The 25,883-nt window shown below is 42.9% G+C and overlaps 1 protein-coding gene across 3 annotated transcripts in view; it reads left to right on the top strand.

The window, feature by feature from the left end:
* FAM110B (family with sequence similarity 110, member B) overlaps positions 1–21,750 on the top strand; it is a 124,223-nt gene extending 102,473 nt beyond the window's left edge. For all 3 annotated transcript variants that reach the window (XM_011971965.1, XM_011971963.1, XM_011971964.1), the window contains exon 3: positions 18,884–21,750. In XM_011971965.1, the coding sequence (XP_011827355.1) occupies positions 19,207–20,319 (1,113 nt within the window). In that variant the 5' untranslated portion in view covers positions 18,884–19,206 and the 3' untranslated portion in view covers positions 20,320–21,750. The remainder of the gene's footprint in view (positions 1–18,883) is intronic.
* Positions 21,751–25,883: the final 4,133 nt, after the last annotated feature.

Genomic DNA, 25,883 nt, shown 5'->3' with positions numbered 1-25,883 from the left:
TCTTCTTTGTTGTTTCCTAACAACATTTTTTATTTTACAGTTGACTCTATGATTTTGAGTTAATTTTTGTATAAGGTATGAGGTAAAAAGTATGAGGTCAACGTTTATATTTTTGCCTATGGATATCCAGTTGCTCCAGCACCATTTGTTGAAAAGTCTAGTCCTTTTTCTTTGAATTGCTTTTGTATCTTTGTCAAAAATCACTTGGCTTAACTTGTGTGGGGCTCTTTCTGAGTTATCTGTTGTGCTCCATTGATCTGTGTGTCTGTCCCTCCGTCATACCACTGTCTTGATTACTGTAACTAGATAATGTCTTGAAATTGAGTACACTGATTCCTCATTCTTTATTCTTTTATCTCAGAACTGTTTTAGCTATTGTAGTCCTTTGCCTTTCCATATAAATTTTAGAATAATCTTGTGTAAGCTTGCAAATAACTGGTGAGAGGTTTTGCTTGATATTCACTCTTCCTTCTCCCTCATTTTCATCTAGCCAACTTTTCTTATACCTGCTTCTTCTTTGTTGTCTATCTTGTCTTATATGATTGTCTACATAGAAAATCTCAAATAATCTACCCAAAAATGTAAATAAAAAGCTCTAGAACCAAAAGGTGAGTTCAGCAAGGTCTCAGAATATAAGATCAACAGACAAAAGTCAATTGTATTTCTCACTAGTGATAAGTATGTGGAAACTCATGTTAAAAATACTATACCATTTACGTTGGCTCAAAAAATGCAATACTTAAAAATCTAATAAAACACATATAGAACGTATATGCTGAAACCCACAAAATACTGATGAAAAAAATCAAAAGTCTAATTAAATGGAGAGGTAGATCCCTTTTAAGGACAAGAAGGCTCAACCTGGTGAAGATGTCAGATTTCCTCAAAGTAAACAGGTTTAACGCAGTACTTCTCAAAATTCCATAAAGGATTTTTGAGATTCTCTTTTAATGCATTTCATTTTTACGAGAACATCTAGAATTTGCATGTGTTTGGATGGACTGACCAGGGAGGTGATTTTGTCACAATACACAAGTACTGTCAGTATGTCCAATTAAAAATAACCCTTTTACTGTAAAAATATAGTTCACACCTTCTGTATGACAGGCCCTGTGCTCAGTGCCTTCCAGCCTTTGCATCATATCACCTTCACCAGCACCCTATGAGGAAGGTGCTGTTATTATCCCATTTAACACATGAGAAAAGGGAAGCACACAGATGGAATTCTCTTGTCCAGAGTCACAGAGCTAGAAGACGGGGAAGCAGGATTCAGACTAGACCAACATGAGTCCTGCGTCTGCTCTGCATGCAGTGTTCCGTGGCCTCCCTGAGGCCCATTAGGGGTCTTGGGGCCTTCTTTGGTTTCATCAGGGTACTCACGTCAAGTCCAGAGAATCCTACTTTTTGAAAAATCACTGTAATCCTTACATCATTTCCCTCACTAGCACCCTGTGAGCCCCTGTTTTGAATTTCCCCAGTCTACTATAGGATTTCAGTTTCTGTTAAACAGCTGAACCCAAGGATTATTTAAATTGTCCAGCCATAAGGAAACATTTGATAGATACTTTTCAGGAAAAAAAATTCACTGTGTTTTGAGAGTGTTGATTAAAAGAGTCCTTCTCATCTGTCAGAGAAGAATGGCTGTGTAAGTATTTGTCTTTTGCCCTGCAAGTGGGGGAAATGGATTTGGGGATGACACATCACTTTTCTGAGGTGTCAGAAGAAGTAGGTCACATTTTGCTATTGATCGTAATGTTTGAAAAAGCTGGCATTGAAAAATGAGAAATTGCATTTTGAATAGTTCTTTGTCAAAGACTAGAAATATTTTCTGAGACAAACAATAAGGTTTATAAATTTTTTCTTTTTTTCCATCATCTCCCTAGGATAACTTTTCTTTTGTGGTCAGTTTTAGCCTGCTAAAAGGAGTCACTGGCTCTTCATAGATGTATTGGGTGCGTTTATTGAAATGTCTTTCAGGAAAGCTTTACCTCCTGAGTTCTAGAAACAACATTGGGAGTGATCCAGAATGCCTTACTAAGTAAAATAGATGAACGTTTAAAAGCCTCTGTCTATCTTTAGAGCTATCAAACAATAGAGAAACATTCAATATCTTCCCTTTAGTAGTCAGTAAGAAAGAAGAGTGTTGCAAAAGAGTTCGATCCCCTCTAGGCTAATGGAAGGGAACCACCTGAGTCAGAGAACTGGTCTGGAGAGACAGGCATTACACCCAGTGGTCTCTGATAGCATCTCAGCTCTGAGCCAGTGGCCTCAGGGGTACTGTGTCCCAACTGGAGGATTAACGAAGTGATTACTTAACTGTAATTGCTGGCTAAATGTCTTCCAAAGAATATCATAATCTCAGAAATAAGCTGACACATTACATGCAAATATAACACGACCTTTTAGCACAGTTTATTGCAGAACCATCCAACTCTTGATAACATTAGAAGCTGCCTCTGTTCTTCAGTCAGCCCACTTCGGGGCCCCTGTTGGTAATATTTTAGCCCAATGAATGGCTCCTGTCAGTGGTTCCCTTGGCCTGGAGGAAGGGAAGGCGCTGCTGGAGGCACTGTACACGTTCTGTACCCTCTTATACATGCTGTATGAGCAGTATGTGAGGCTTGAGGCTCAGGGCCATAAAGGATGTGAGGGATCAACCCTGGCACAGATCGCAGCTACTAGAACAGGGAGGCACAAAAGGCTGACAGCTTACCAAGGCAGAACCATGCCCATGCAGGGTCACCGGTGCCCATGGCTGAAGGGATGCCCTGCATCCTGCTCCTTCTTTCTTCCTCTCTTACTTTTTTCATCCAGTCTCCTTAAACCTCCCTCTTCTTTACTGTCTTTTTTTTCTTAGATTTAATCTACTTATCAAAAACATTCTTGTCACTTTCTTAATATATTGCAATGATTTTTTGATGCTTAAATTCTCATTACAGTTTATCTTTAAAATTCTACCTTCATGTTCTGTCTTTATGTTCCTTTCTTCTTGCTTTGAAAATAGAAGTTTCAAAGAAACGTAGAACCTGTTAGAAAGGAACTTGACATTCACCTGCCTCCTCCTTCCACCCATTATAGGAATTCCCTCTAAAAGTTCTTGGGTAGATGGTAAGCCTACCTCTGCATGAAGCATTCCTGGGATAAAAAGCTAGCACTTCTTTAAAAAGCAATGAATTCTAGTTTTGGGCATTTGAATTGTTCAAAAATTCTTCCTTCTATTAACCTGCAAATTGCCTTTGTAGTCTATGATGTTCATCTGATAATGTTTTCTCCAGTTCATTAAAAAAAACAGTAGCTAACATATAGTGCCCCCTCTACTATCATGAACCCTGGTATCAGCCACATGGCACAGCTAAGGAACCTAAAGTTAGAGAGACAATTCTTCAAGGTCATGAGGTGGTAAATGGGGGAGGCGACTCACATGTTCTGACCCTAGAACCTAGAACCTATGGCCACACCAGCCTCTCCTCCTTATAGGCACAGTTTACATTTTCCCTTAGAATCCAACCATAGAATCTCCCCCATCTCTACTCTAAATCGTGTAATCTGTTCTGTGGAATGTATGTGAATGCCTAAGCATGCCACAAAAACAGGGAATTGTGTCTCTTCCATTCATGTCAATACCTCCAGCGCTAGTAACAATGCCCGGCATGAGTATCAATTGAATGATTGAATCCCTTCCTTAGCTATTATATTGCTCTATGAATTCTTAGCTGTTTTCTCCTAGGATCTCTGATTCCCTGTTGATAAACTTTAAATTCACAGAAGCAGTACTTTCTTCCTGTGTTTTACAGATGATGAAATTATCACTCATCAGATGATTGGCTTTTGGCAGATGTCTAGAAAATGGAGAGTTTCAGAGACCTGTCCCTATTAGGTTTTGCCTCCGTGAACACGAGGCCGTTGTTTACACACCAGCATCTAAGAACATTCCCACAACAGTATCACTGTCTTCCTTTTCGTGCTCTCTACCCTGTGCCTACCCTCAGCCTCCGACAGCAATCCATATAGGCACAGGCCCCAACCCACAGAAGCTCTCTTCTACTGCCACTCCTTTAGAGCCCTTATTATTTAAAAAGGCCTTCTCCTCCGATGCCACTGACCAGTTAAGAAAAATCCCATACCACCTCCTGACACCTATACGTCATTATTCTCTGGATTAAAGTTTTTGGTCACATTTTTATCCCCCTGTTCTCAGTGCATTAGTGTAAAGTCTTTCCTGTATAACATGCGTTTTTCTTTCTGTTGTGTCATTCCCAATATGCTGCCTTTTTTTTTTCTCTCTCTCTCTCTCTCTGTTGCCCTGTTGGAGTGCAGTGGCATAATCATAGCTTACTGCAGCCTCGAACCCCTGGCTTCAAGCATTCCTCCTGCCTCACCCTCCCCATTCACTGGGATTCCAGGCATGAGCCACTGCTCCCAGCCCATGCTACTATTTTTAACCATTGGAAAATAAATATCCTGTCTTGATTCTGCTTACCAACCTCTAGCTACTACCTCCTCTCCAAACTCCTGAAACAAGCCACCCATATCACCGTCTCCTGTTTTATTTTTCCTATATCTCCTGAAGCCTGCCAATCACTTTACCAGAACCCTTCTTATCTAAGTCAACAGTAATTTCCACCTTAGTAAATCCTTGCTCTGCTTTTCTTTTCAGCACCTATGCTTGTCAAACTACATACTATATTGATCGATTGATTGATTGATTGATTGATTGCCATATATGGGAGCTCCACATAGTGTTTGTTTTGTTCACTGCCTGGCACATTTGTAGATGCTCAGTAAACACTTGCTGAATGAACAAATACTCTAGTCGGGGTGCCCTGCCTTCTAGCTCTTCGGCCTGTATAAAGTTGATTAAGCAGATCCCCTTTGAATTGGTTCCCTTGAGGGCAGAGCTTGGGGGAAGTTGCATTGCATTGGTCTGCATGGTTGAAGGATCCGTCCCCAGAGATGGGCTCAGGCTTCACCAGGATAGGCTGATTTTTATCTAATCAGGTCATGACTAGACTGTTAGTTTTCTATTGCGCAGAATATATTCTAATTTCCTTAGAAAGATATTAGAATACTTATTTGCCACGAAGGAGGGTGTCGCCACATTTTGAGAGCCCCTTGGAGAATCTCACCAAGCAAAGAGCTTTTATTGTCACTGCCTCATATTGGATTCATTGGGCCTGTTTTTTATATTTTATGAATGCCTCTCCTCACAAAGTTTTCACATCATCTTCCTGCCTCTCACTCCCTCTCACTGATGTATCCTCCGGCACAGCAAGTACTCCTAACCGCGGCTTCTGCCTGTAGTAGGTACACACTCTCCCACCATAGCAGGAAGGAGTTTTGCTGTGAAAGCAGCCTGGGGCTTGGCGTGGTACAGGCTGGGGTCGGTGAGGGGGGCGCTGGCCAGTATTTTTTCCTTTTTTCCGTCCTGGCTGATGTTCAGGTCTGCCCCTCTTCAGTCCTTGTGGCCACAGCTGTTTCCATGACTGTCCAGAGGAGTCTTAGGGCGCAGGCTTAGAATACAGATGGCCCTGAGGTGGACAGTAGCTCCTTCAGCTCACTGACTGCAGGCAAATCACTGAAACCCTCCGTGTCTCCACTTCCCCATCTGTCAAGTGGGAGAATGACAGGTGCTGGGCAGGGCAGGTAAATAGAAGACATCCACCCTGCCTGGCATGAGGTCCGGCGGGTGACAGGCAGCCAACAAATGATTGCTGCTGTGTTCCTCTTCTTACATTGAAGATGCCTGTGCCCAGAATCAAAAGCTTAAGAGATCATGAGGCACCAGACATCAGCAACTACCTTTTGCTGCAGCAAAATTATGCTCGCTCTTGTGAAAACACAGGAGAAAACTTCCTTTCCCAGTCAACAACAACAAAGCTAGAAACTGAGAATAAAAGAACCGTTTCTAAAAGCCAACTCCCTTTTTCACTTTGGGGAGTTATTTTTCTGTAGTAAACAGGAATGAGAAGCTTAAATGTTAATCAAGATAGAAGCAGGTGGTATCATTTTAACATGAAAGCATGATGAAATCGTGTAAAAAAAGGTACATTTTATTTTAATGTATATTGAAGGCAGAGTTTTCATATCTAATGAAAGATGTATTTTGCCTATTCAACAATGTCTGTAATTTTTTAGCATATTGATCAGATTACTTTTAATGATGGTTTTAGATTATTATAATCCTTAGAGAGCCCCTTAAGTGAGCTCGATTTTGTTTTTTTTTCTTTTTGATAGCAGGCGCGAGTCGGGAGACCGGTAAGTGAACAAAGCCACTTTCATAACACATTAGGTGAGGTTTTTAGATTTGTATTCTTTTATCTCGGGGCAAAGGCACATCCTGAACTAAGCACATGTCACACGAGAATCTCTACAAGAGATTCCAAACTCTGCTGTCCTCCAGTACCTGCTGTGCTGGGCAGGCAGGAGCCAGGCAGCTGCCCTCAGGTGTCCCATCCTTCGGGGAGGAGGGTCATTACCACCACTCACCATTCGGGAATGAGGACTGTAAGGCAAGAGCCCAGGAGGAAGGATGGGACTCAGAATGAGAGGTCTTTTCCTGTAGTTTTGTTGACTCTTTTTTCAGCTTGGAAGACTCAAGGAGGGCAGTGGATTCCAGGAGAGAGCGCAGAATGTGGAGGCAGATATCAGAGAGCCTGGGAAGGAGGAGGGCGTCTTGGTCAAAGGAAGCTGGATAGCGGGGACAGAGCCTGTGGTCGCAGACCCACATCCCCTTGATACCAGTCTCTCCTCTCCCTCCCAAGGCAGTGCCTACCTTCAGGCAAAGCTGGACCCAACCTAGCTCTGCCCAGTGGAGCCCAAGCCTGCTGCTTTCCTTTGAAGGAGCTTCACGGCAGAGCTGAACTGGGGCTGGGCAAGGTGGATGAACTTATTAGTCATTGCTGAGCTTCCTGTCACTTGAACCCAAAAATAATACTTCAAGTGCAAATTGTGATGAAGCCTTACCTTTAGCATTCTAGGCTTGAAAATATCATTTTATGTAAGATATGTTAAGTGCTGGAAAGATGAAAATATGTGCTGCAAGAAATAGGTGTCTATAGTCTTACATGTCTTATTTTGAAGATTATTTATCCGACAGTTCAGTCTGAATCTATAGAAGTAAAAAATAAAACTGTTCTTTTCAGAATATACTTAAGGCAAAGAACTAGTTGTTCTAACAACTGCTCTACAAAGAACTCTTCAAGAGATGAAAAATAATTCTAGGTGTTTCTTGACAAATGAGATCAACAATATTCACTATTTTTTTAAGAACTTACTGGTTCTGCTGTAAAATTCTACCTTGTATTCATTTCCTTTTGCCCCTTATTTGTGCTCTAAGCACAATTCAGTGCTAAAGTGTTTCTTGGGTTGTGAATAAACAGTCTCCGTGTATTTGCTTTCTATTGCACCATAATCTCCAATCAAAAGGAGGTAGTTGGAGTATCATTTCAAATATATACACATTCCCAACTTCACTTCCCAAGATTTTATCTGACATTTTCACTGGGCCTTTACAATATGAAAGGATGTGCTAGATATTCTACTGAATGCTTAACATTTTAGTTCAGCTCCGTGAACGTTTGAATTAATGCCTACTATGTGCATAGCTGAGGGCTTTAGTAAAAATAGCAGTAAAATTAAGTGATCTCTGCTCTTCATATGTTCTGTGCAGTAAAATAGAATGAAACCAGTCTTACATTACTATTCTTTTTCAAATCTTTCATTAGTTTCATAAAAGTTCAGCCAACTTTGATGGATCCACAGTCAGTAGCATAAAGAAGGAAAATTTAAAATGAACAGAACTCAATTTATAAATGTTTCATCTCTCTTTTGTGCATTTAAGCTGTTAACAAGTAGCATGGTTATTTGATTTAACAAAAAATCAAGGTTTTTTTTTTCCTCCTTCACCCTCTGGAGGAAGCTGGTATTAATACTAAACAGTGAATGGCCAAAAGAGTAGATTTTCAGAAGTAAAATATAATTAGTGTGGGTGCCTGAGCCATATTACTTTAATATAAAGCATTTAAAAATACATTTGATGCTTCATATGTATCTCTTTAACAGCTGAAGCTACAATGTGACAAGGTGGGGTAAGCCAAACCATCCTTGTACCCACTTTGGTATGAAGCCCTCGCCCCCTCCGTAGCTGAACATCTTAGACAACCTCTTTAATGTCTCTGGACATCAGTTTCCTCATCTGTAAAATGGGGATAACAACACTTGGTTTAGAGATATTTGCAGGATGGAACTTAAAAATGTGTGAAAGGCATTATTACAGCACAACATATGTGCCTAATAAGAAATGGTCATTACTAACGGGGCATTATTTCAGTTCCGGGGACATTGTATGTGCTTAATAAGAAGTGGTCATTACTAACAGGTAATTTTTTAACATAATTTATGTAGCAATTTATCTAATACACTCACAGAGGAATTCCCCCAAAATACTGCTTTTTCTCCCTTCAAGTTTAAATGTTTCATAATTTTATTATAACACATTTTATTTAAGAGTAAATATCATCTTCTGCCCTAAGGCTGTTTACTAGAAATTACAATTTTTTTCAAAAATAAATGTTCTGTGTATATTGGCACAGTGAACTTTCTTATCATTTGCGCTAGATTCGCCCTAGAGTACAAGTTTACACAGCTAAAGGAGAAAGCAGTAACATGCAAAGTGCAGACTCTTAAAATCAACCTTGGTAGAAGCACTGGGCACGGCTCCCCAGATCCACACCACCCTGGGTTCTGGTCTGGGCTCTCTCTGCCGTTCACCAGTACTCACCCTCTCCTCTATGCAAGGGGATCAGACCGCCTGTTAAGGAGGCTGGCTGAGATGAGGTGTGGGAACTCACAGCACAAAGACTTATGAACTGCAGGAGTTACTACCGGACTTTATAATCACCGAGTTAGTTGAGTTGTTATTACTGCTGCTGGAAGTTGTGCCTGGTTCACCCAAAATGGGGACCCCGCTAACTCTCAGACTCACAGTAGCCAGCGAGTCTTTTTTTATTTTTTTATTTTTTTGAGACGGAGTTTAGCTTTGTCTCCAGGCTGGAGTTCAGTAGCGTGATCTCGGCTTACTGCAACCTCTGTCTCCCAGGCTCAAGCAATTTTCCTGCCTCAGCCTTCCGAGTAGCTGGGATTACAGGCACATGCTGCCACGCCCAGCTAATTTTTGTGTTTTTAGGGGGTTTCACCGTGTTGGCCAGGATGGTTTCGGTCTCCTGACCTCGTGATCCGCCCACCTTGGCCTCCCAAAGTGCTGGGATTACAGGTGTGAGCCACCACACCTGGCCCACCAAGTCTTATAAACTCTGTGACTCGAGTAGACTAGTCTGTAAAAAAATGACAGTGGTCCCTTGAACTCTACATTCATTTAATATTTGGTCATGGCCTCATACATTGTCACAACTGAATATGAAGCTGCATAAAGCTCTCCACAAGAAAGGAAACGCTGGCAGAAAGGGGATCATTTTATGTTTGTTTGGATAGGGCAGGCATTTTTATTATATTTGCATAAAGGAATTCTAGTAGCCCTGCTTTTTAATTACTTATAGTAATTTTCATCAAGCAAGTCATTATATTTCCAAGTGATTCTTGGCACTGGTTATGCACAGCATTGATTTCTGTAATCCCAGGTAAAAGGCAAGGCTCCCCCTCACTGATACAAGTTGGGGGCCCTTTTACAGTAACACATTCCTTACCTTAGGCCAAGGAAGAATGTTGAGCTAGAAATGTGAAATTTTTTTCTGACTCTCTGTTTCGTTATAGTTGTCTTAAATAGGAGGAAAACATTTTAAAAGAAACTTCTAACATTTTTGTTAATCGCTTTACTTACAAATGAAAATGAAGCATGTGGATGACTTCTCTAAATGACCTTGGAGAATGACATTAAAGTAAAGAATCCATCATGGATTGAGATTTGACCTGCTATTTTTCTCCTACTACCAGATTTCATTTGTAATAATGGCTTTATTGTTTACTCTAGCCTGTTTCACTCATGTAACTGTTTGCTTTGAAATTTGAAACCACATATTTTCTCTGTAACTCAAATAAAAATGGGGTCATACAAGTGACCTTTTAGCCAGAAACTGCACGGTCAGTCCTCTTTGACAGAAATAGCACAGGCTCTATCACTTGAGAGTAATGGAATCATTTTAAGACAAAAGATCATTCACTTACCATAAAGCTTGAAATCTAATGATGGTGATTATCAGTGCCAAGCTGCAGACACTGGGGACAGCATTTAATAATAGCTTACATTGGCCAGGCACGGTGGCTTATGCCTGTAATCCCAGCACTTTGGGAGGCCGAGGTGGGTGGATCACCTTAGGTCAGGAGTTTGAGACCAGCCTGGCCAACACAGTAAAACCCCGTCTCTACTAAAAATACCAAAAATTAGCCAGGCATAGTGGCAGGCGCCTGTAATCGCAGCTACTCAGGAGGCTGAGACAGGAGAATCTCTTGAACCCAGAAGACAGAGGTTGTAGTAAGCCGAGATTGAGCCATTGCACTCCAGCCTGGGCAATACAATGAGACTCCGTCTTTAAAAAAAAAAAAAAAATGCTTACATTTACCGAACAATTTCCGGGCTGAGCTCCTCACTGAGCACTTTCATGTGTCACCTCAAGGAATTCTCACCCCAGCCAATGAAGTGTAGGAATCATGATTATCAATGTTCCACAAATGAGGAAACTCAGGTACACCAGCTGGAGAAACTTGCTCAGGGTCAAGTGTCCTGTGTTCTTTTTCCATGCCCTAAGCATTTACCCCACTGAATTTTCATTTCTATGCCTGGATGAAATCTCAGACAGGACCTGTAGCCTTTTCCGTTCATCTTCAATAATTTAGAGTCCCCAGATCAGTTTCAGGCATGGAAGAGTGCTGCCTCACATCAAGATCAAAACTCTACCTCTGGTCCAGTTAAATTGGTTTCTCTTCTCCCAGCTCAGGCCTGCATTGGCTTGGAGACCCTGTGAAGAAGGTAGTTAACAAACATCATTTTCCCCTTTTCTTGCTCCAGCTCCTCTCCTGCTCCTTATCAGATGGCTCTACCAGCCTCTACTGGGCAGACCCTGCATTGCATAATGAGCAAGGGATGGACAGAGCGTTCAGCGGAGGTGACAAGGTTTCTCTCCCTGGCTCTTGCAGCGGGAATCGATGTCCCCTGGGCATGGCGCATTTCAGAGCTGGTTCTCTCTGGGAGCTTTTGGGTTCTGTGGAGGCAGCCACGCCTCTCCTCAGCTAGCGGATGCCCCCAGCCTTCTCAAAGGAGGGCTTTGGGCGGGCATTTTTTCTATTGGCCTCCTTTGAAGGGACTTCTGTGAGAATACTCCCAGACCACCTTTCCCCGGCACATATGTGGGCCGAGCAAACCCTCATTTTTGTGCCTGTGGAAAGGCAGCTTCATCCTGCCTGTGCGGTCTGGTTAGAGAGTCCATTACAGACTCTGCCCTTAGACTTCTCAGACTGGAGGTATAAGCCAGTTCCCAGGCTCCTCAGCTCCAAGGGGCCTGTGTTGGGCTTTTTTGGGTGCCCTTGAATTCAGCCCCAGCCAGTGTGAGATGAGAGGACGCTGTGGCCACCATTGTGTACCTGAGCACCGAGTGAAGGGCTTCAGGCAAAACTATTCCTATTCCAGTAGACTTGGTAGCTTGCTTTGCCCACCTGACATCATGTGAAACCTTTGTGGGTAACAAATTGTACCCAGTCCACTCCCTCCTGACTTGCCACTTGGAGGATCCTGCCACAACGTAGTGCATATTCACTTACGTCAAAATAACTTTTCCATATGATCAACATGCCTGTGCGAGTTTTGTTCTGTTGCACTAGTATGCCTCAGCACACCTCAGGAGCACCACCAGGGTGGACTTTCCTTGAACTGTATCTGTAAAAACGTTAGAAAGTAAAAGTTGGCCTTCCCTGCATCTCTACACCTGGTTCTACATTTACTTCCCATTCTCCGGTCATATAGAGTAGATGTGTCAAAAGAAACCAGACTTTAAAAAGTTGCTGAAAAAGTGGAGAAATGATTTACTCATCTTTGTCGAAAAAATTAAAGTGCCTAATTAAAACAAAATAATGGAAACCTAGAGCAAGAGGATACTTTATTAAACAACATTGGAAAACCTACTCTAGTCAGCTGAAAGAGTACGCTAAAATATGACTAGAATACTGGAATCAGAAGTTTAAATATTATTAGGAAAAGTCTGTGGTTTTAAAAAATTTATAACATGATAGTGTTGTTGTCAAGAAGATTATTTTGCTTGCAATCTGGAGCTGATTGCTAATGGCAATACTAAGGTCAGAAAGAGAAGATTCAGCCATCAGAATTATAGATGGTGAAGGATTTCACCATGGAGATAAGAAGGAAAAAGACACAGCATTCAGTAATTGGAAAAGTGCAGGTCCTGAAAGGGTGGTGGTTTTGACTTAATGTTTCCAGATGGTTGACACTCTGATTTCATACTTTCTGTCCAATTTATAGTGTGCAAAGTCAGTCTCTTTCGGTGCGTGCCTTTTACTCCTCCATTTGCTCTTTCATTTTCTCCACTTTGCATTCTTTACAAGTTATGCTCAGAGTATAAAAGAGGTTAATGAAAGTGGTGATGTGCTTGGAAGAGAAGGAAAAGGGAAGATGTTGAAAAGGATAGCATATCTTATTAATTAAAATGAATAAATACTTTGGGAGACCGAGGCGGGTGGATCACAAGGTCAGGAAATCGAGACCATCCTGGCTAACATGGTGAAACCCTGTCTCTACTAAAAATACAAAAAAAATTAGCCGAGCATGGTGGCGGGTGCCTGTACTCCCAGCTACTCGGAAGGCTGAGGCAGGAGAATGGCATGAACCCAGGAGGCAGAGCTTGCAGTGAGCCAGGATTGCACCACTGCACTCCAGCCTGGGCAACAGCGAGACTCTGTCTCAAAATAATAATAATAATAATAATAATAATAATAATTAATGTCTAAATAAAATGGATAAATAAAGGAAGCAATGGAATGGCATTGCTATTGGTTAAAAATGGCTCAGGCAGAGGGAGCAGCAGGAGTGGACACAGTGGGTGAGAGACCACTGTAGTTGTAGTTCTGTTTGGCTTAAGCCCAGGGTGCAGAGGAGGAAGGGAGCAAGGATTGGAGAGGAGAGTATATACTTCCTGCCAGCCACTTCTCTGTAGTCAAGTGGGAAGCCGGGAATGACTCATCCTCAACATGTACCTCCTCGCCCTTCGCATCCTACCTATCTCCCAGTTCAGCCCAGTGTGCCTCTTAAACATCCCTTGAAACTGTCCACTCTTTTATCCATCCTAAAGCCACCCTCCTGGTAAGAGTGAAGTAAATGAAAATGCCTGTGTGCTCTTATTTAACCCACTCAAAAAACCCTAAAGAGGTAGGTACTGTTGCTATCCCCATTTTCCAGACGGGAAATCTGAGGCACGAGAAGATAAAGTGACCTGCCCAAGGGTACTCAACCATTACAGGGCAGAACCATAGGTGATGCCATATTGGGCGGTGCTCAGAGCCCAGGTGCCATGTCCCCTCCCTTGGGAAGCTCTGACCCACCTCTCTGCAGCCACACTTAATCCCCACTCATCCTGTCCCCATACTGCAGCCAGGTATGACCATGTCACTAATGCTCAATTACCTCATAAAATCCAGAGTCATCTGACTTTCCCCTATACCTAGTTGGCCTCTTACCACTGTCCCCTAGCACTCCATACCAGCCATCAGAGTGTCTTGAATGTACCATGAACTCAAAAGCTGCCCTGATGAGGGATGCCCTCACCTCCTGGGTCTTTACTGGAATTCGTCTCCTCCTTACCCTTCTTTTACCTTCAAGTCCTTTGCCACAGTCCTGCTGAATTTATTTTCTACATCATTCATTCAATTCACATTTATCAAATGCATTTTGAATCTTTAAGTTCAGGATTTTTCTAGGTCTTACACATAATTGCTCCACCAATAGGTACTAATTGATTGAACACAGCCATAATTCAGTGAGTACTCTTGTATTGTAAGTGCATCTGTCTTCCATTTGTAAAGAATCCAAAAGTTAACATTGCCGTGGGAAACTGCATTTTTAGTTCAAAGACAAGGATGTGACTGTTCTTAAAAGGGAAGCCAAGAGTATAGATATGAGAGTGATCGGAGTCAAGTTGGAACCTGATGCTTCAAGTCAGTATGCACAAATACTGTTACCAGAAAAATCAAAAAGCAGTGTTCCAGAGAACAGCTTTACACATATTGTAAACGTTTTGTTATCTGGCATGTTAGGAAACTAGAAGAATCAGTTCTAGAATTCTTAATAACTTCAAAGGTAAATTGCTTCTTTTATTTGCTCCCAAGAATGTTTGAGCTGAAGACATTTTTCAGCTCACCAGATTCAACACATTTGTTTTTATAGATAAGAAAATCAAGACACTTAGATGTCAGGTGACTTAGAGCTCAATTACTCAGGCTTGCTCTTTCAGTAACCCCCTTTTCCTGCTGTGAGACACAGGGGAATTACTCATTCTCACATAGAAACTTCTGTGGGTGAATCCAGGTTGTGTTTAGTTCCCAGGGCCCTTGCTCTAACTCCAGTGCTTTCTTTCCTACTTAAAATTTAAAAACTAATTAGGCATTTAACTATCCCTTTCTTTTTCGTTACGAGAAGCACTCTTTAAAGAGGAAGTAACAAAACAGCCCCCGAATTTGGCCAACAGTGTTTTTAATATTGAATTTTTAAATCGGGAGAGTTTGTGCAGAGCTCTGGATTTGCTGCTGTGTCAACAATGAGCCACATTCCCCATGGCAGCCCGTAGCTGGGAGCTCCTTTCCCCAGGCCACACACTCTCCCATTATCTGCCTGACCTCGGAGGCTTGGAGGCACAAATTGCCCGGATTACAGGAACTTTGGCTTTAGCATTTTTTTGCCAAATAAACTGTGTATGAGGTTCATTCTCTATATCTAACCACTTCCAGGATTGCGAATGTTCTTGAGTCTCCCCAAGGTTATGGTTAAGCTGAGGGTCCTGTTCACCTGACTGCACCTGTGAGGAGCTGGCAGATTGAAAGTTAGAAAGGTTCAGGCCACTTTGGTTTTAAAAACTTGGAATTCTCTGAGATTGCTATTTCTGTGCCTAAAAAGCTCAGACTTTTGCTCATTCAGAGACAAGAAACTTTGGCCTGTTTCCTCTGTGCTGGAGGCATTTGGGTTCTAATGGGATGCTGGCTAGCACAGAAATGGGCTTCCCCCCTTTCCTGTTGCTACTCAAAGGCAACAAACAGCATCACCTGGGATCTGGGGAGAAATGCATAATCTGGGCCTCACTCGAAATCTACCAAATCCGACTGTGCTTTAAGGAGATCCTTGAGGGGTTTACAGGCCCATTAAAGTTTGAGAAGCACCACTAGAGTGAGTAGTGGGAGATAACATTGGCTCTTCTTCCTTGTCCTTGGGTCCTTTGTCCCCCAGCTGGCTCTGTGCGCCACGTGTTCTCCCTGCACAGACCAGGACTCCCCCACAGATGATGTGCTCCCCCCACCACCCGCCGCCACCATCACCCCCAGGCCAGATTGCATTTGAGTTCATATCTGCTCTGATTTGCGAACCATTTAGCACTTTGGCTTTGCCAAGTTTATTTTCCCCAGTCCTTTTTATCCCTTCATGAAATTTTCAAATGGATGTTAAACAGGGTAGAATATAGCCAAGATGGTTTGTGAATGGAAGTTTCTCCCACCCACAAGCTGTGTTCTCCGTCCTGAGTCATAAGTCAAGGATCAGGCAAGGCTACATAATTATTTTTGTTGATGAAACCCTACGGGGCCAAGATCTAATTTTCCTTCCTCAAAACAACACGAAGCCCCTCCCAGCCTGGCGGTTTGCCTGACCATCCCATCAGCGCCTGACTGTACCTCAGGGGGCCTGTTCAGGACATCAGAGGGCTGACTGCAAGGCCACAGCCAGTAGAGTGAGTGTAATGTGCCACAGTGTTCTCTGAACAGACCTCATGGTTATCTTGTACAAAGTCTGCACTACAAAACTCAGAGTATTTCTCCAGCACTATATAGCTCTGTCCCTGCCAACACCGTTTCACACTAAAAAATAAAAGAACCAGAGTTAAGGATTAAGTAAATATTACAAGAGACAGCAACCTAGGTCACCTGCTTATTTTTGAAGTAGGTTTACTTTGTTGGCTAAACCAGGTAGAAAACTTGGAGTATGCCTTAGTATCCCACAATACCCCAAACAGTATATTTAGTTTGTTCTGTTGCTTTTGGGTCTTCCAATAAGATGATGTTGTTTTTTTTTTCCTTCCCAGAGTTCACATCCAAACTATAAACTCTAACCATGGTCATGTCAAAACATCATCACTGTTGAAAATTATTAGGGAAATTGGGAATAGCAGAGGAGGAGTGGGAAGGGGTAGAAGCCAAAAGGAAATGAAGTATGAAGTACTTGCAGGTAATTGCTATTTCTGACGTAATTCTTTCACACAGGTTTTAAGATAAGTAATTGTTGAGGGGTGTGGAACAATTGCGAGTGCTAGAGTAGCCGTCCTGAGGGTGTCTGCCACATGAATATAGAAAGCAGTGTGCAAGGAAGACAAGCAGCTTTCTGGAAAATGCTTCCTAGAAGATAGACTGGTGTTCCTCACTCTTGTGAATCGACAGTCAGGCTTTTTATTCAGTGTTGCCAACAGTACCAAAGCCTACCTCAACAGACATGCAGGTGTGCATGGAAGGCCACGCCAGTGGTGTAGGTGTTTTAGGCTTCTGGTCTGAATATGATAGAACTAGAAGAGAAGATGGTTAGAAGAGAAGCACAGGCCTGCATGAGGAGGAATGTTACATGAGAACTACAACTCATCTTCAGAGAGCATTGGCCTAAGAACAGTCAGTGCAGGACCATAGAAAAGTTCACTCATTCACCAATATTCCAACACGCCATTTTGAAACTGGAAGTAACTCCTTCATTCTTAGATCCTCAGAACCTCATGATTTTAAAGGAAGAAGGGATTGAAGGAATCTCGTCCAACTAACTCGTGCCCCAGGAGAAGGGAGGTGAACTTTGTCTCCCACTGCCCACTGGGTGGTATTCCCTACTCTAATCCTCAGGCACAAAGCTGAAGGGTACAGATCTTGGTCCTGCCCCTCACTGTGCCCCCAGACCTTCTGGTATTGCCCTGGAGTCAGCCCTCTCCTAAGAGTCCCGAGTATGATGCCCTCGGAGTTGCACTCTGGCCCAGGCTCTGCTGCCTGCTCTGGCTCTGAGTCTCCTCTGTAAAGAGGATGAGATTGTGCCTCCAGAGGAATCAGGGCTCCCTTCTGGCATTTCATTCAAAATGTGTTCAAAGAAACAATCTCATTTCAACTTAATGGAAGGAGGTGTTTTTTTAAAAAACCAAATTAAGGTATCAAAATAGAACCGCACAATTAAAGGAAATTGTTAACGTAGGTATTGCCTTGGGGTTTCTCAAATCTTGCATAGGAAAATATTTTTATTAGAACAAACCCCTTCGCAGATTACTAAAATTATCTCTAACAAAACCTGGTGATGGGTTGCATTTAGAGATTTAAGAATTTCAGAAAATTATAAGGAGAAATATCAGCATATTTGGTTGTAATATGACTGTATTTATTTTGTCAATTAGTTATTTGGCATGTTAGTTGAATAGGTTACTCTCTTAACATTCCTAATGATAACCAAAGATGCTGTTAAGGTCATTAGCCCGTTGCTTTGGAGTGCTGATGCATTTGTAAATGTTCTCGGCCTGCAGTAACAGGTTATGGGATGAATTGTTCCAGGGGCTGCAGGGGTAAGTGTTATGTTATATGGCATATTAAATAAAAAGACTCCTTACAGAATTACAGTAGGAATATTGATAAACGTTCAACTATTGACAGGTGGGTTTCGTTGTTGTTGTTGACTTGGTAGTCAAGTTTTCCCATGAAAGCTTACCTATTACCCAAGTGTTCTATAGTATTAAAGTAACATATTGTTAGGTATGATTGACACTTTTAAGACTTTGTTCCTAGTACTGTTAGGGGATTTGGAAATATACATACCATAAAGAAACTTTTGATTTCTGCTCATTAAGTATGAAAAATTATGGATAACTTAGGGACAATCAAATTATCTACTCATATGGTAAATCTGGAAGTATTTCTAGGTTTCTTCTAATGTTAAAAAAAAAAAAAGTAAGCTTGTGTTTAATGGGAGCAACTCCATGCACATTTGTGGTTTTCAGGAGAAAGTGTTTTTAAATATATTGGTTGGCCAAAGTAAGATAACTGAAACATGTTGAGTTTTTTTGGTTTTTTTTTTTTAAACTTTGTAGCTTTGCTGCCAATCCCATTTCTTGCCCTTTTCAGTTTATGAAGTTATAAAAGGAATTGTTGTAAGTGTTCCTGAGAGATTGGGAGTACGGAGGGAGAAGTTTTGCTTCATTGCAAAAGAGATAATTCACGACGTTGCAACCGGGGGCACGGAAGGGATTCGTAGGAACTCAGTAGCATATAATGAGCTGGAGAACCGGACTTGGCTAAGCCCTCATTCCTACGTTCATCTAGTATTTGCTGGATTTTGAGCTAAGAAATGCCAACCGGGCGTGTTCAGAAGGCGGATCTCACCAATCCGGAGGCAGCTGGAAGAGTTCGCGCGTGGGAAACCTTAGCCCTTTCTTTCTTCCCAGCACAGCGTTGTGCTGCCGCGCGTCGGCACAGGCGGGGGTGCAAGGCCCGGGTTGTCCCCCTCGCGCATTTGGGGAAACAACTGCTGAGCTGCGGCCCGCGACCCTCGGCCGCGTAGGGGCGGGGCGGGGGCGCTGCGGGGTTTCTCTGTTGCTAGAGCCGTGATGTCACCCGCCCCTCCTAACCCGCGGTTGGTTGTTTTGTGTTTCAGCTCTGCCTGCAGTTGAACACAAAGACCTGGAGGAGACTCCCACCTCTTCAGGGAGAAGAAAGGAGGCAGCGAAGCAGATTAAAGGAACTTGTGGCTTGTGGCCTTTTTGTGCAAGGGCTGCCTGAAAGGGGAGAAAAGTGTATGAAAGCCACCGTGGCGGTTAATGAGCTGTGAGATGAGGCGCTGCTGCGGCCGCTGCTGCTGACACTCGCTCCCAGGCTGCACCCGCTGCCCTTGGCGCTTCATGTACATGTGTCTATTCAGGCCGTGCGGAGGCGTCCAGAAGAGCATCCAACACGGCTGCCGGGGAAAGACCGCCCACCATGCCCACGGAGACCCTACAGACAGGTAGCATGGTGAAGCCGGTCAGCCCCGCGGGCACCTTCACCTCTGCCGTGCCCCTGCGTATCCTGAACAAGGGGCCAGACTACTTCCGCAGGCAGGCCGAGCCCAACCCCAAGAGGCTCAGCGCCGTGGAGAGGCTGGAGGCCGACAAGGCCAAGTACGTCAAGAGCCAGGAGGTGATCAACGCCAAGCAGGAGCCCGTAAAGCCCGCCGTGCTGGCCAAGCCCCCGGTGTGCCCGGCTGCCAAGCGCGCGCTGGGCAGCCCCACGCTCAAAGTATTTGGCAACCACGCCAAGACCGAGAGCGGCGTGCAGAGGGAGAACCTCAAGCTGGAGATCCTGAAGAATATCATCAATAGCTCCGAGGGCTCCAGCTCGGGCTCGGGGCACAAGCACAGCTCCCGCAACTGGCCGCCCCACCGGTCGGAAACCACCGACCTGCACCGTCACTCCTTCGCGGAGTCCCTGAAAGTCTACCCCACGCAGGGCCGCGGCAGCCCGCAGGAGGGCGGCTCCCACGTGAGCAGGAGACTGCTGGAGCAGTCAGCTGAGTCCTTCCTCCACGTGTCCCACAGCTCTTCGGACATCCGCAAGGTGACCAGCGTGAAGCCCCTCAAGGCCATCCCCTGCAGTAGCTCTGCCCCTCCCCTGCCTCCTAAGCCCAAGGTCGCAGCCATCGCCACCATGAAGTCCCCCGAGGCTGACCCTGTGGAACCAGCTTGTGGAGTCAGCCGAAGACCCTCCCTCCAGCGGTCTAAGTCAGACTTGAGTGACAGATATTTCCGAGTGGACGCGGACGTGGAGAGGTTCTTCAACTACTGTGGACTGGACCCGGAAGAGCTGGAAAACCTGGGAATGGAAAACTTTGCAAGGGCTAATTCTGACATAATATCCCTCAACTTCCGCAGCGCAAGCATGATCAGCTCAGACTGTGAACAGTCTCAGGACAGTAACAGTGACCTTAGAAATGATGACAGTGCCAATGACCGTGTGCCGTATGGCATTTCTGCCATCGAAAGAAATGCCAGAATCATCAAGTGGTTATATAGCATCAAACAAGCTAGAGAGTCACAGAAGGTCTCCCACGTGTAAGACAGTGGGTGGAAAGGAGGAAGGGTGGGTCTCTGTGCTTACGCAGTTGTAAAGGTTGTGAGGTCTCCTTGAAGTGTTGTGAGCTTCTCCACTCTTTGTGTTGCTTGTTGTGCAATGTTTTCAAGTTGCATGCCTGTCAACATGGGGACTGACCTGGCTTCCACGTCACCATCGCTGCAGAGCCTGGCCTAACACGCGTCATCTGCCAAAAGTTTCAGGCCAGAATCTAATTAGGGCTTTGCTCTTAAGCAAAACTGTTTACATGAAAATGGTATACGACTTCTTCAATATTTATGTGGTTCTTGTGTTTTTATATCCCGCGCTATTATGTCTTAATTAAAAGTTTTATCAACTGGCTTTTAAGTTGAGAGCAGAATCTTTTTGAAATAAAAAGCCACTTTGCCTACATGTGAGACTATTCCAATGGGACAGTAAATGGGATCTGCTACCAAACAGATAGTGACTGACCGCACATAGAACCAGGCTGGGTTTTCTGTGGAATAAAGTGGTGAGCCTGACGTTAATCGTTTACATGTTGAAATTCTCTTGCCACTTAGTGAAGTGTCGCTGGGGTAACAATGCTAAGTTTTGTGTCCGATTCAGTGTGTAAATGTTGGTGGTTCTGTGTAATGCTGACCCCAAGGAAAGACAATCAGATAAAATGAAGGATGGTTAAATCTAGGAGGTTGGGTGTTTGGGGGTTTTGTTGATGTTGTTCTAATTTGGGATATTTCAGAAATTTTTAATACTATCTTTTGACAGAATGGCCACCCTAAAACAAATACTGAATGCCTTTTAAAAAAAAAAAAAAAGTTGTGTTTATTTGTTTTTGTCGAGAACTACTAATTTCATGCTGTTTCTTTCTCTCTCCCTTTGTTGTTATTTGATTTGAGGGAAGGGAGTGAGGCTTGTGCAGATTTGAGCTATCAGAAGACATGAACAGAAGTGAAAATACCAGCCATATCAGTAGAGCCTCCCATTCAAAAGTGAACACACTTGGTAGCTGAACCATATCTGAGCAGCGTGATTCTGTTGTCTTGCATATGTTACTCTCTCAGGCTGTGGGTCTCTGTTACAGCTCTAGGAAACTGTAGAATTTCAATGCTATGTAGCTTTTCCACCCCATGGTCTCTAGTGCTGCCTATCAACTTGTCCCCTTTTTTTCCCAATAACCTGTCTTTCAGGTGGTACAGTTAGCTGTCACTCAGCTGACTCTATGATGTGGCAGCAGAGAGGGAAACCTACAAGTGGTTTGCCTCATTGCCTTTGCCACATCTGAAGTTCTCAGCAGCGCTACCTTAGACTTCATCAGCTAATAGGAAACTTTTTATGGTGTAAATGCTGTAAGACTTTGTACATACTTCAGTTGTTATGAAATCTTTAAAGAAAAAAAAGAAAAAGTTACACTAATAAATTGCTCTGGTGCAGGCACTAATGGTGGTGGTTTCTCTTTGTCCTTCTGTATTCTCCTTCCACAAAAGTTTGACTTTGGACTATGAATCAGAAGCAGATTTTTGATAGTCTTGAAGAAACATTATTTCATTAAGTTATATTCACCACATTCCAATTACTCCAAACACCAGTGTTCTTAATTGTGGCTCTAGCAATGTGCTTTTGCTAAAATGGTTACATCAGGGTTCCTAAAATGTGCTGCAGCATCTCAATTCACACTTGTGTTATTTTTGTCTTTTCTTAAACATCAGGATTTTTTTGCATCTTCCACATGACTCTTCAGTTGTAAATATTTATGAGTTCTCACCTTGGAGGCATACCTTCGAAATGTATGGCTTTGTTTTTATTTGTACCAGCCCAACATCCGTACCTTGGCATGTTTTCACACACTGGCTCCTCCACTCCTTCCTTCCTTCCTCTTGAAAATGTCACTTGTTGAGTGAGTGACTCCTTCCAGGTATCATGGTAGGCACAGGACTTTCATAGTTAACAACACAGTCTCTGCCTCAAGGAACTTAGATTTTCCCCTTTATTTTAAGAGAAATAAAATTCCTCTTAGTGGACATGTCCTATCTGCTGTATTTGGACAATGAGTATTCCATGATTATTTATTACATCAAGTTATTTGAAAATTAATATTTCTTGCAAAATTCCATATACTACACAAATGTAAAATAAAGCCCTCTTTAAAAGGTAATTTTCAGAAACAAATTATATGATTCTCAATTATTACTGTTTATAAATATTTTCCTTCTCAAAAGCAAATATGCTTCCTTGACTCTTTCTCCTGGTTTTGAATTCTGCCTGGTTTTTTTATTCATGTTCAGTAAAACTAAAACCCTGCTTCCCAGAAGAACTATTTTGGAATGCAGCTATGAGTGGGGATGATACAATGTGTTCAATATAATAGAATAAAAATAAGTTTTCTAAAAAAAAAAAAAAGCAAAATTTTCTTTCCTACCATTTGTGTAGAAATGTGGCCTTTTAAAACATACATGATTTAGCATTGACATATTCATCTCTTTCAGTAGTATTCATCTCTTTCTAGAGCTACTGAAATACCAAAAATAGATATTATTTTCCTAAGGAAACCCTTGTCTGGGGAGATGAGCACTTAGCTAATTTACTATCACTGCTTGTGCTATTTGAGTCATAGACAGTGTTTGAATCTTCCAGTATTTCGCTACTGTGTGCAATCTGTATTCAGACAGGCCTATAAATCACCCCACTGTAATTCAGTCTAATCCTCTGTGGCCTTACTTGTACAACAGACAGATGTGAGGCTTTCGGTTCCAATGGAAGATGGGCGCTCTTTATTTTCTTTTTGTTCTTGAACTAGCATTTCTATAAAGAACTATTTTTTCAAATGCTTAATATTAAATCCTAAGAGTGTGGCATTTCTTTTGAAGTACTCTTTGTGACGGGCTCATTCTTCTAAGTTCGTGGAAGAGTGTGTGTGTGTGTGTGTGTGTGTGTGTGTGTGTGAATACTGATATAAATATGGTGTCATATAGTTCACGGTTTTTTTTCCTACACGATGCAGAATGAAACATAATTGCACTAGATGGCCTTGGAAACTACCTGTTTCTTTCTGAAAACCACCAAATCTTAAGACAGTCCTCCCATATGCAACCCCTCTGCCATTGCCTTAGTTCCTGTTCTCGTCATCTCTTACCTGAACTGTTGATTCTAGAAGTTCCTAACTGGAAGTCTTCCTCACTCCCCAACCGGCCTCTTCCCCATTCCATTTCATGCCAGAAATATCATCATCATCCATTTCATGCCAGAAATATCATCATCAACTCTGATCATATCACTCCCCTGGGTAAAGACTTCCTCTGGCTTCAATAGGTTGCTGACAGGCTAAATCCTAACTTCCTATAACAGAGGGGCATATGACTCTCAGATATTGGTCACCAAGCCCAGGCCCCCAGACTCCAACCAAAGGGAAGTTTCCTTCGGAAAATTTTCACCACTGAATTTCTCATCTATTACGTAACAAATTGTCTCAAAACTCAACAACTTAAATAAACAATTATTTTTGTAGTTCCTGTGGATCAGGAATGCTAGAGTGGCTTAACCAAGTGGTGTTGGCTCAGGGTATTTCACGAGGCTGCAGACAAGATGGCAGCTGGGGCTTGACCACTTCCAAGGTGGCTCACAAGGTATTAGCAAGAGGCCTCAATTTTCTACAGCATGGGCCTCTCCCAGGGACTGCCTGAGAGTCCTTATAACATCTGGTTCCCCCTAGAGGGAGTGACCAAGGAGAGGGAGCAAGGAGGATGCCACAATGCCTCATACAGTTCAGTGTCCTGGATCACACACATTCAATATGTGTGATGGCTGTCCATCACAATCAGTTCACTCGAAATGGGTTACTAAATATAGCCCACTCTCCCAAGGAGAGGAGTGAGACACATATTTTAAAGGGAGGAATATCAAGGTAACTTATGGACATATCTTAAAACAGCCATTGCTGCAGAGTTTCAGTAGCTCTTCACTCTGGAAGGAATGTTTTCTCCTCCCTCCTTGACCACACAGACACTTGCTCTTTCAATACTCAATACAACCATCAATCAGTGCAATTTTTTTTTGAGTTTCCGTGTTGCCTTTCCCCACTAGATTATATTTTTTGTCATGGCCATGACCCAGCCTTTTCTAGCCTAAATAGTGCTTTGTGTGAATTTTAAAAAGGTGTGCCTTCCTCAAAATATTTTATTCCTTGCCAAAAAAAAAAAAAAAATGAAAACATCCTAATAAACATGCAAATCTCTAATGACTGGGATGCAGACTGTGGTCCGAGAGTTGGGCAGCAAGCAGCAAACACAGACGCCCAGGGTAAATAAGAGGTTCTTAATCAGTATGTACTGACTTTTTTTTTTTCACGTTCACGTCCTATGCCAAACTATAAATGTCACCACAATAAACCCAAAGTGATAGTTATTGTCCCCATTTTAGAGGTGAAGAAACTTAGTTCCATGGAGATTATGCACCTTAACCAAGATCCCAGAGAAAGAAATTTGCGGAGTGGAACTTGAAACTCAACTCTGATTCGAAATGTTTTGAGGAAGGCATGCCCTCCCTACAGTCCAGTTGAAGATAAGAAGAGGCAAACTGAGTGTGTTATGCTTACACACAGAAGGGCCCTTACATTCATTTTGGTATTTTTAACTGATGCCTGTGTGAAAAAACAGTCCTCAAGCAGTCAAAATTTCAGCGATTTCATTCGTACCTAAATGGGAGCCCATAAAGTTAGAAAAAAGACCAGCTCTTCCACTGTGGGTAACACACAGCCCACTGAGTTCAAAGAGACAAGGACATTCGGATTGTGTGCTTCAGTTTTGTGTGTGCCATATTTTAAAATCGCATCCTGTCTGTTTTGATCAAGGACTTTTAGAAGGGTATCGAAAAATGGCCACAATTCAACAATCAGGAAACACATTTTGACTATTTGGTGAGTCAGCATCACTGTGTTCTCCCATCCTTGCAGGTGTAGCTGGCATGTTCTGACCAGAAGGAGTAAAGAGGGTAAGGATGCTCCAGATAAACTGAGTAGATTTCTAACTCGGTAGTCAGAAGAGATGGCTAATCTCATCAGCATTTTGAACATGCCAAACCTGACTTGTCCACTTAGCCCTGTAAAATAACTGGGGTTCTGTCACTTTCTACAGTGCTGAACAACAGCTGAGCTGGAAGGACCCCAAGCTGGGTGGCTGCATGTGTGGCTCTGCACAGGTCACCTTCGTGAGGGTTTCTCCTGTGTGTTCAGGTCCTGTCCCCTTGCTTTGGCAGAAACTCTGGAGAAGGAAAAGCCAGAAGGAGATGGGCCTCGGCTGCCTTTAGAACCCCTTCCTCCAATACCTGGGACTCACCTGCCTCAAAATGTGCCATCATTCCCTCACCTGGAAAATGGGGGGAGGCCATCAAATGGATGTGAGCCCTTGGCCTCACATCCTATGCTAAACTATAAACAACATTCGTAGTTCGTTTATAGTTTAGCATAGGATGTTTATTGCACGGATAACTGTTTTTGAAGCATTAGGATGATGTGTGAAGAATATGAGAATTCAGAGAAGACAGGGTTCATGGGCAAGTAGGACAGCAAGTGAGGT

The sequence above is a fragment of the Mandrillus leucophaeus genome, unplaced genomic scaffold, assembly GCF_000951045.1.
Source record: "Mandrillus leucophaeus isolate KB7577 unplaced genomic scaffold, Mleu.le_1.0 Scaffold1253, whole genome shotgun sequence".
NCBI classification, from domain to species: Eukaryota; Metazoa; Chordata; class Mammalia; order Primates; family Cercopithecidae; genus Mandrillus; species Mandrillus leucophaeus.
Note: the sequence above shows the minus strand (reverse complement) of the source record. Positions and strands in the feature narration are given on the sequence as shown.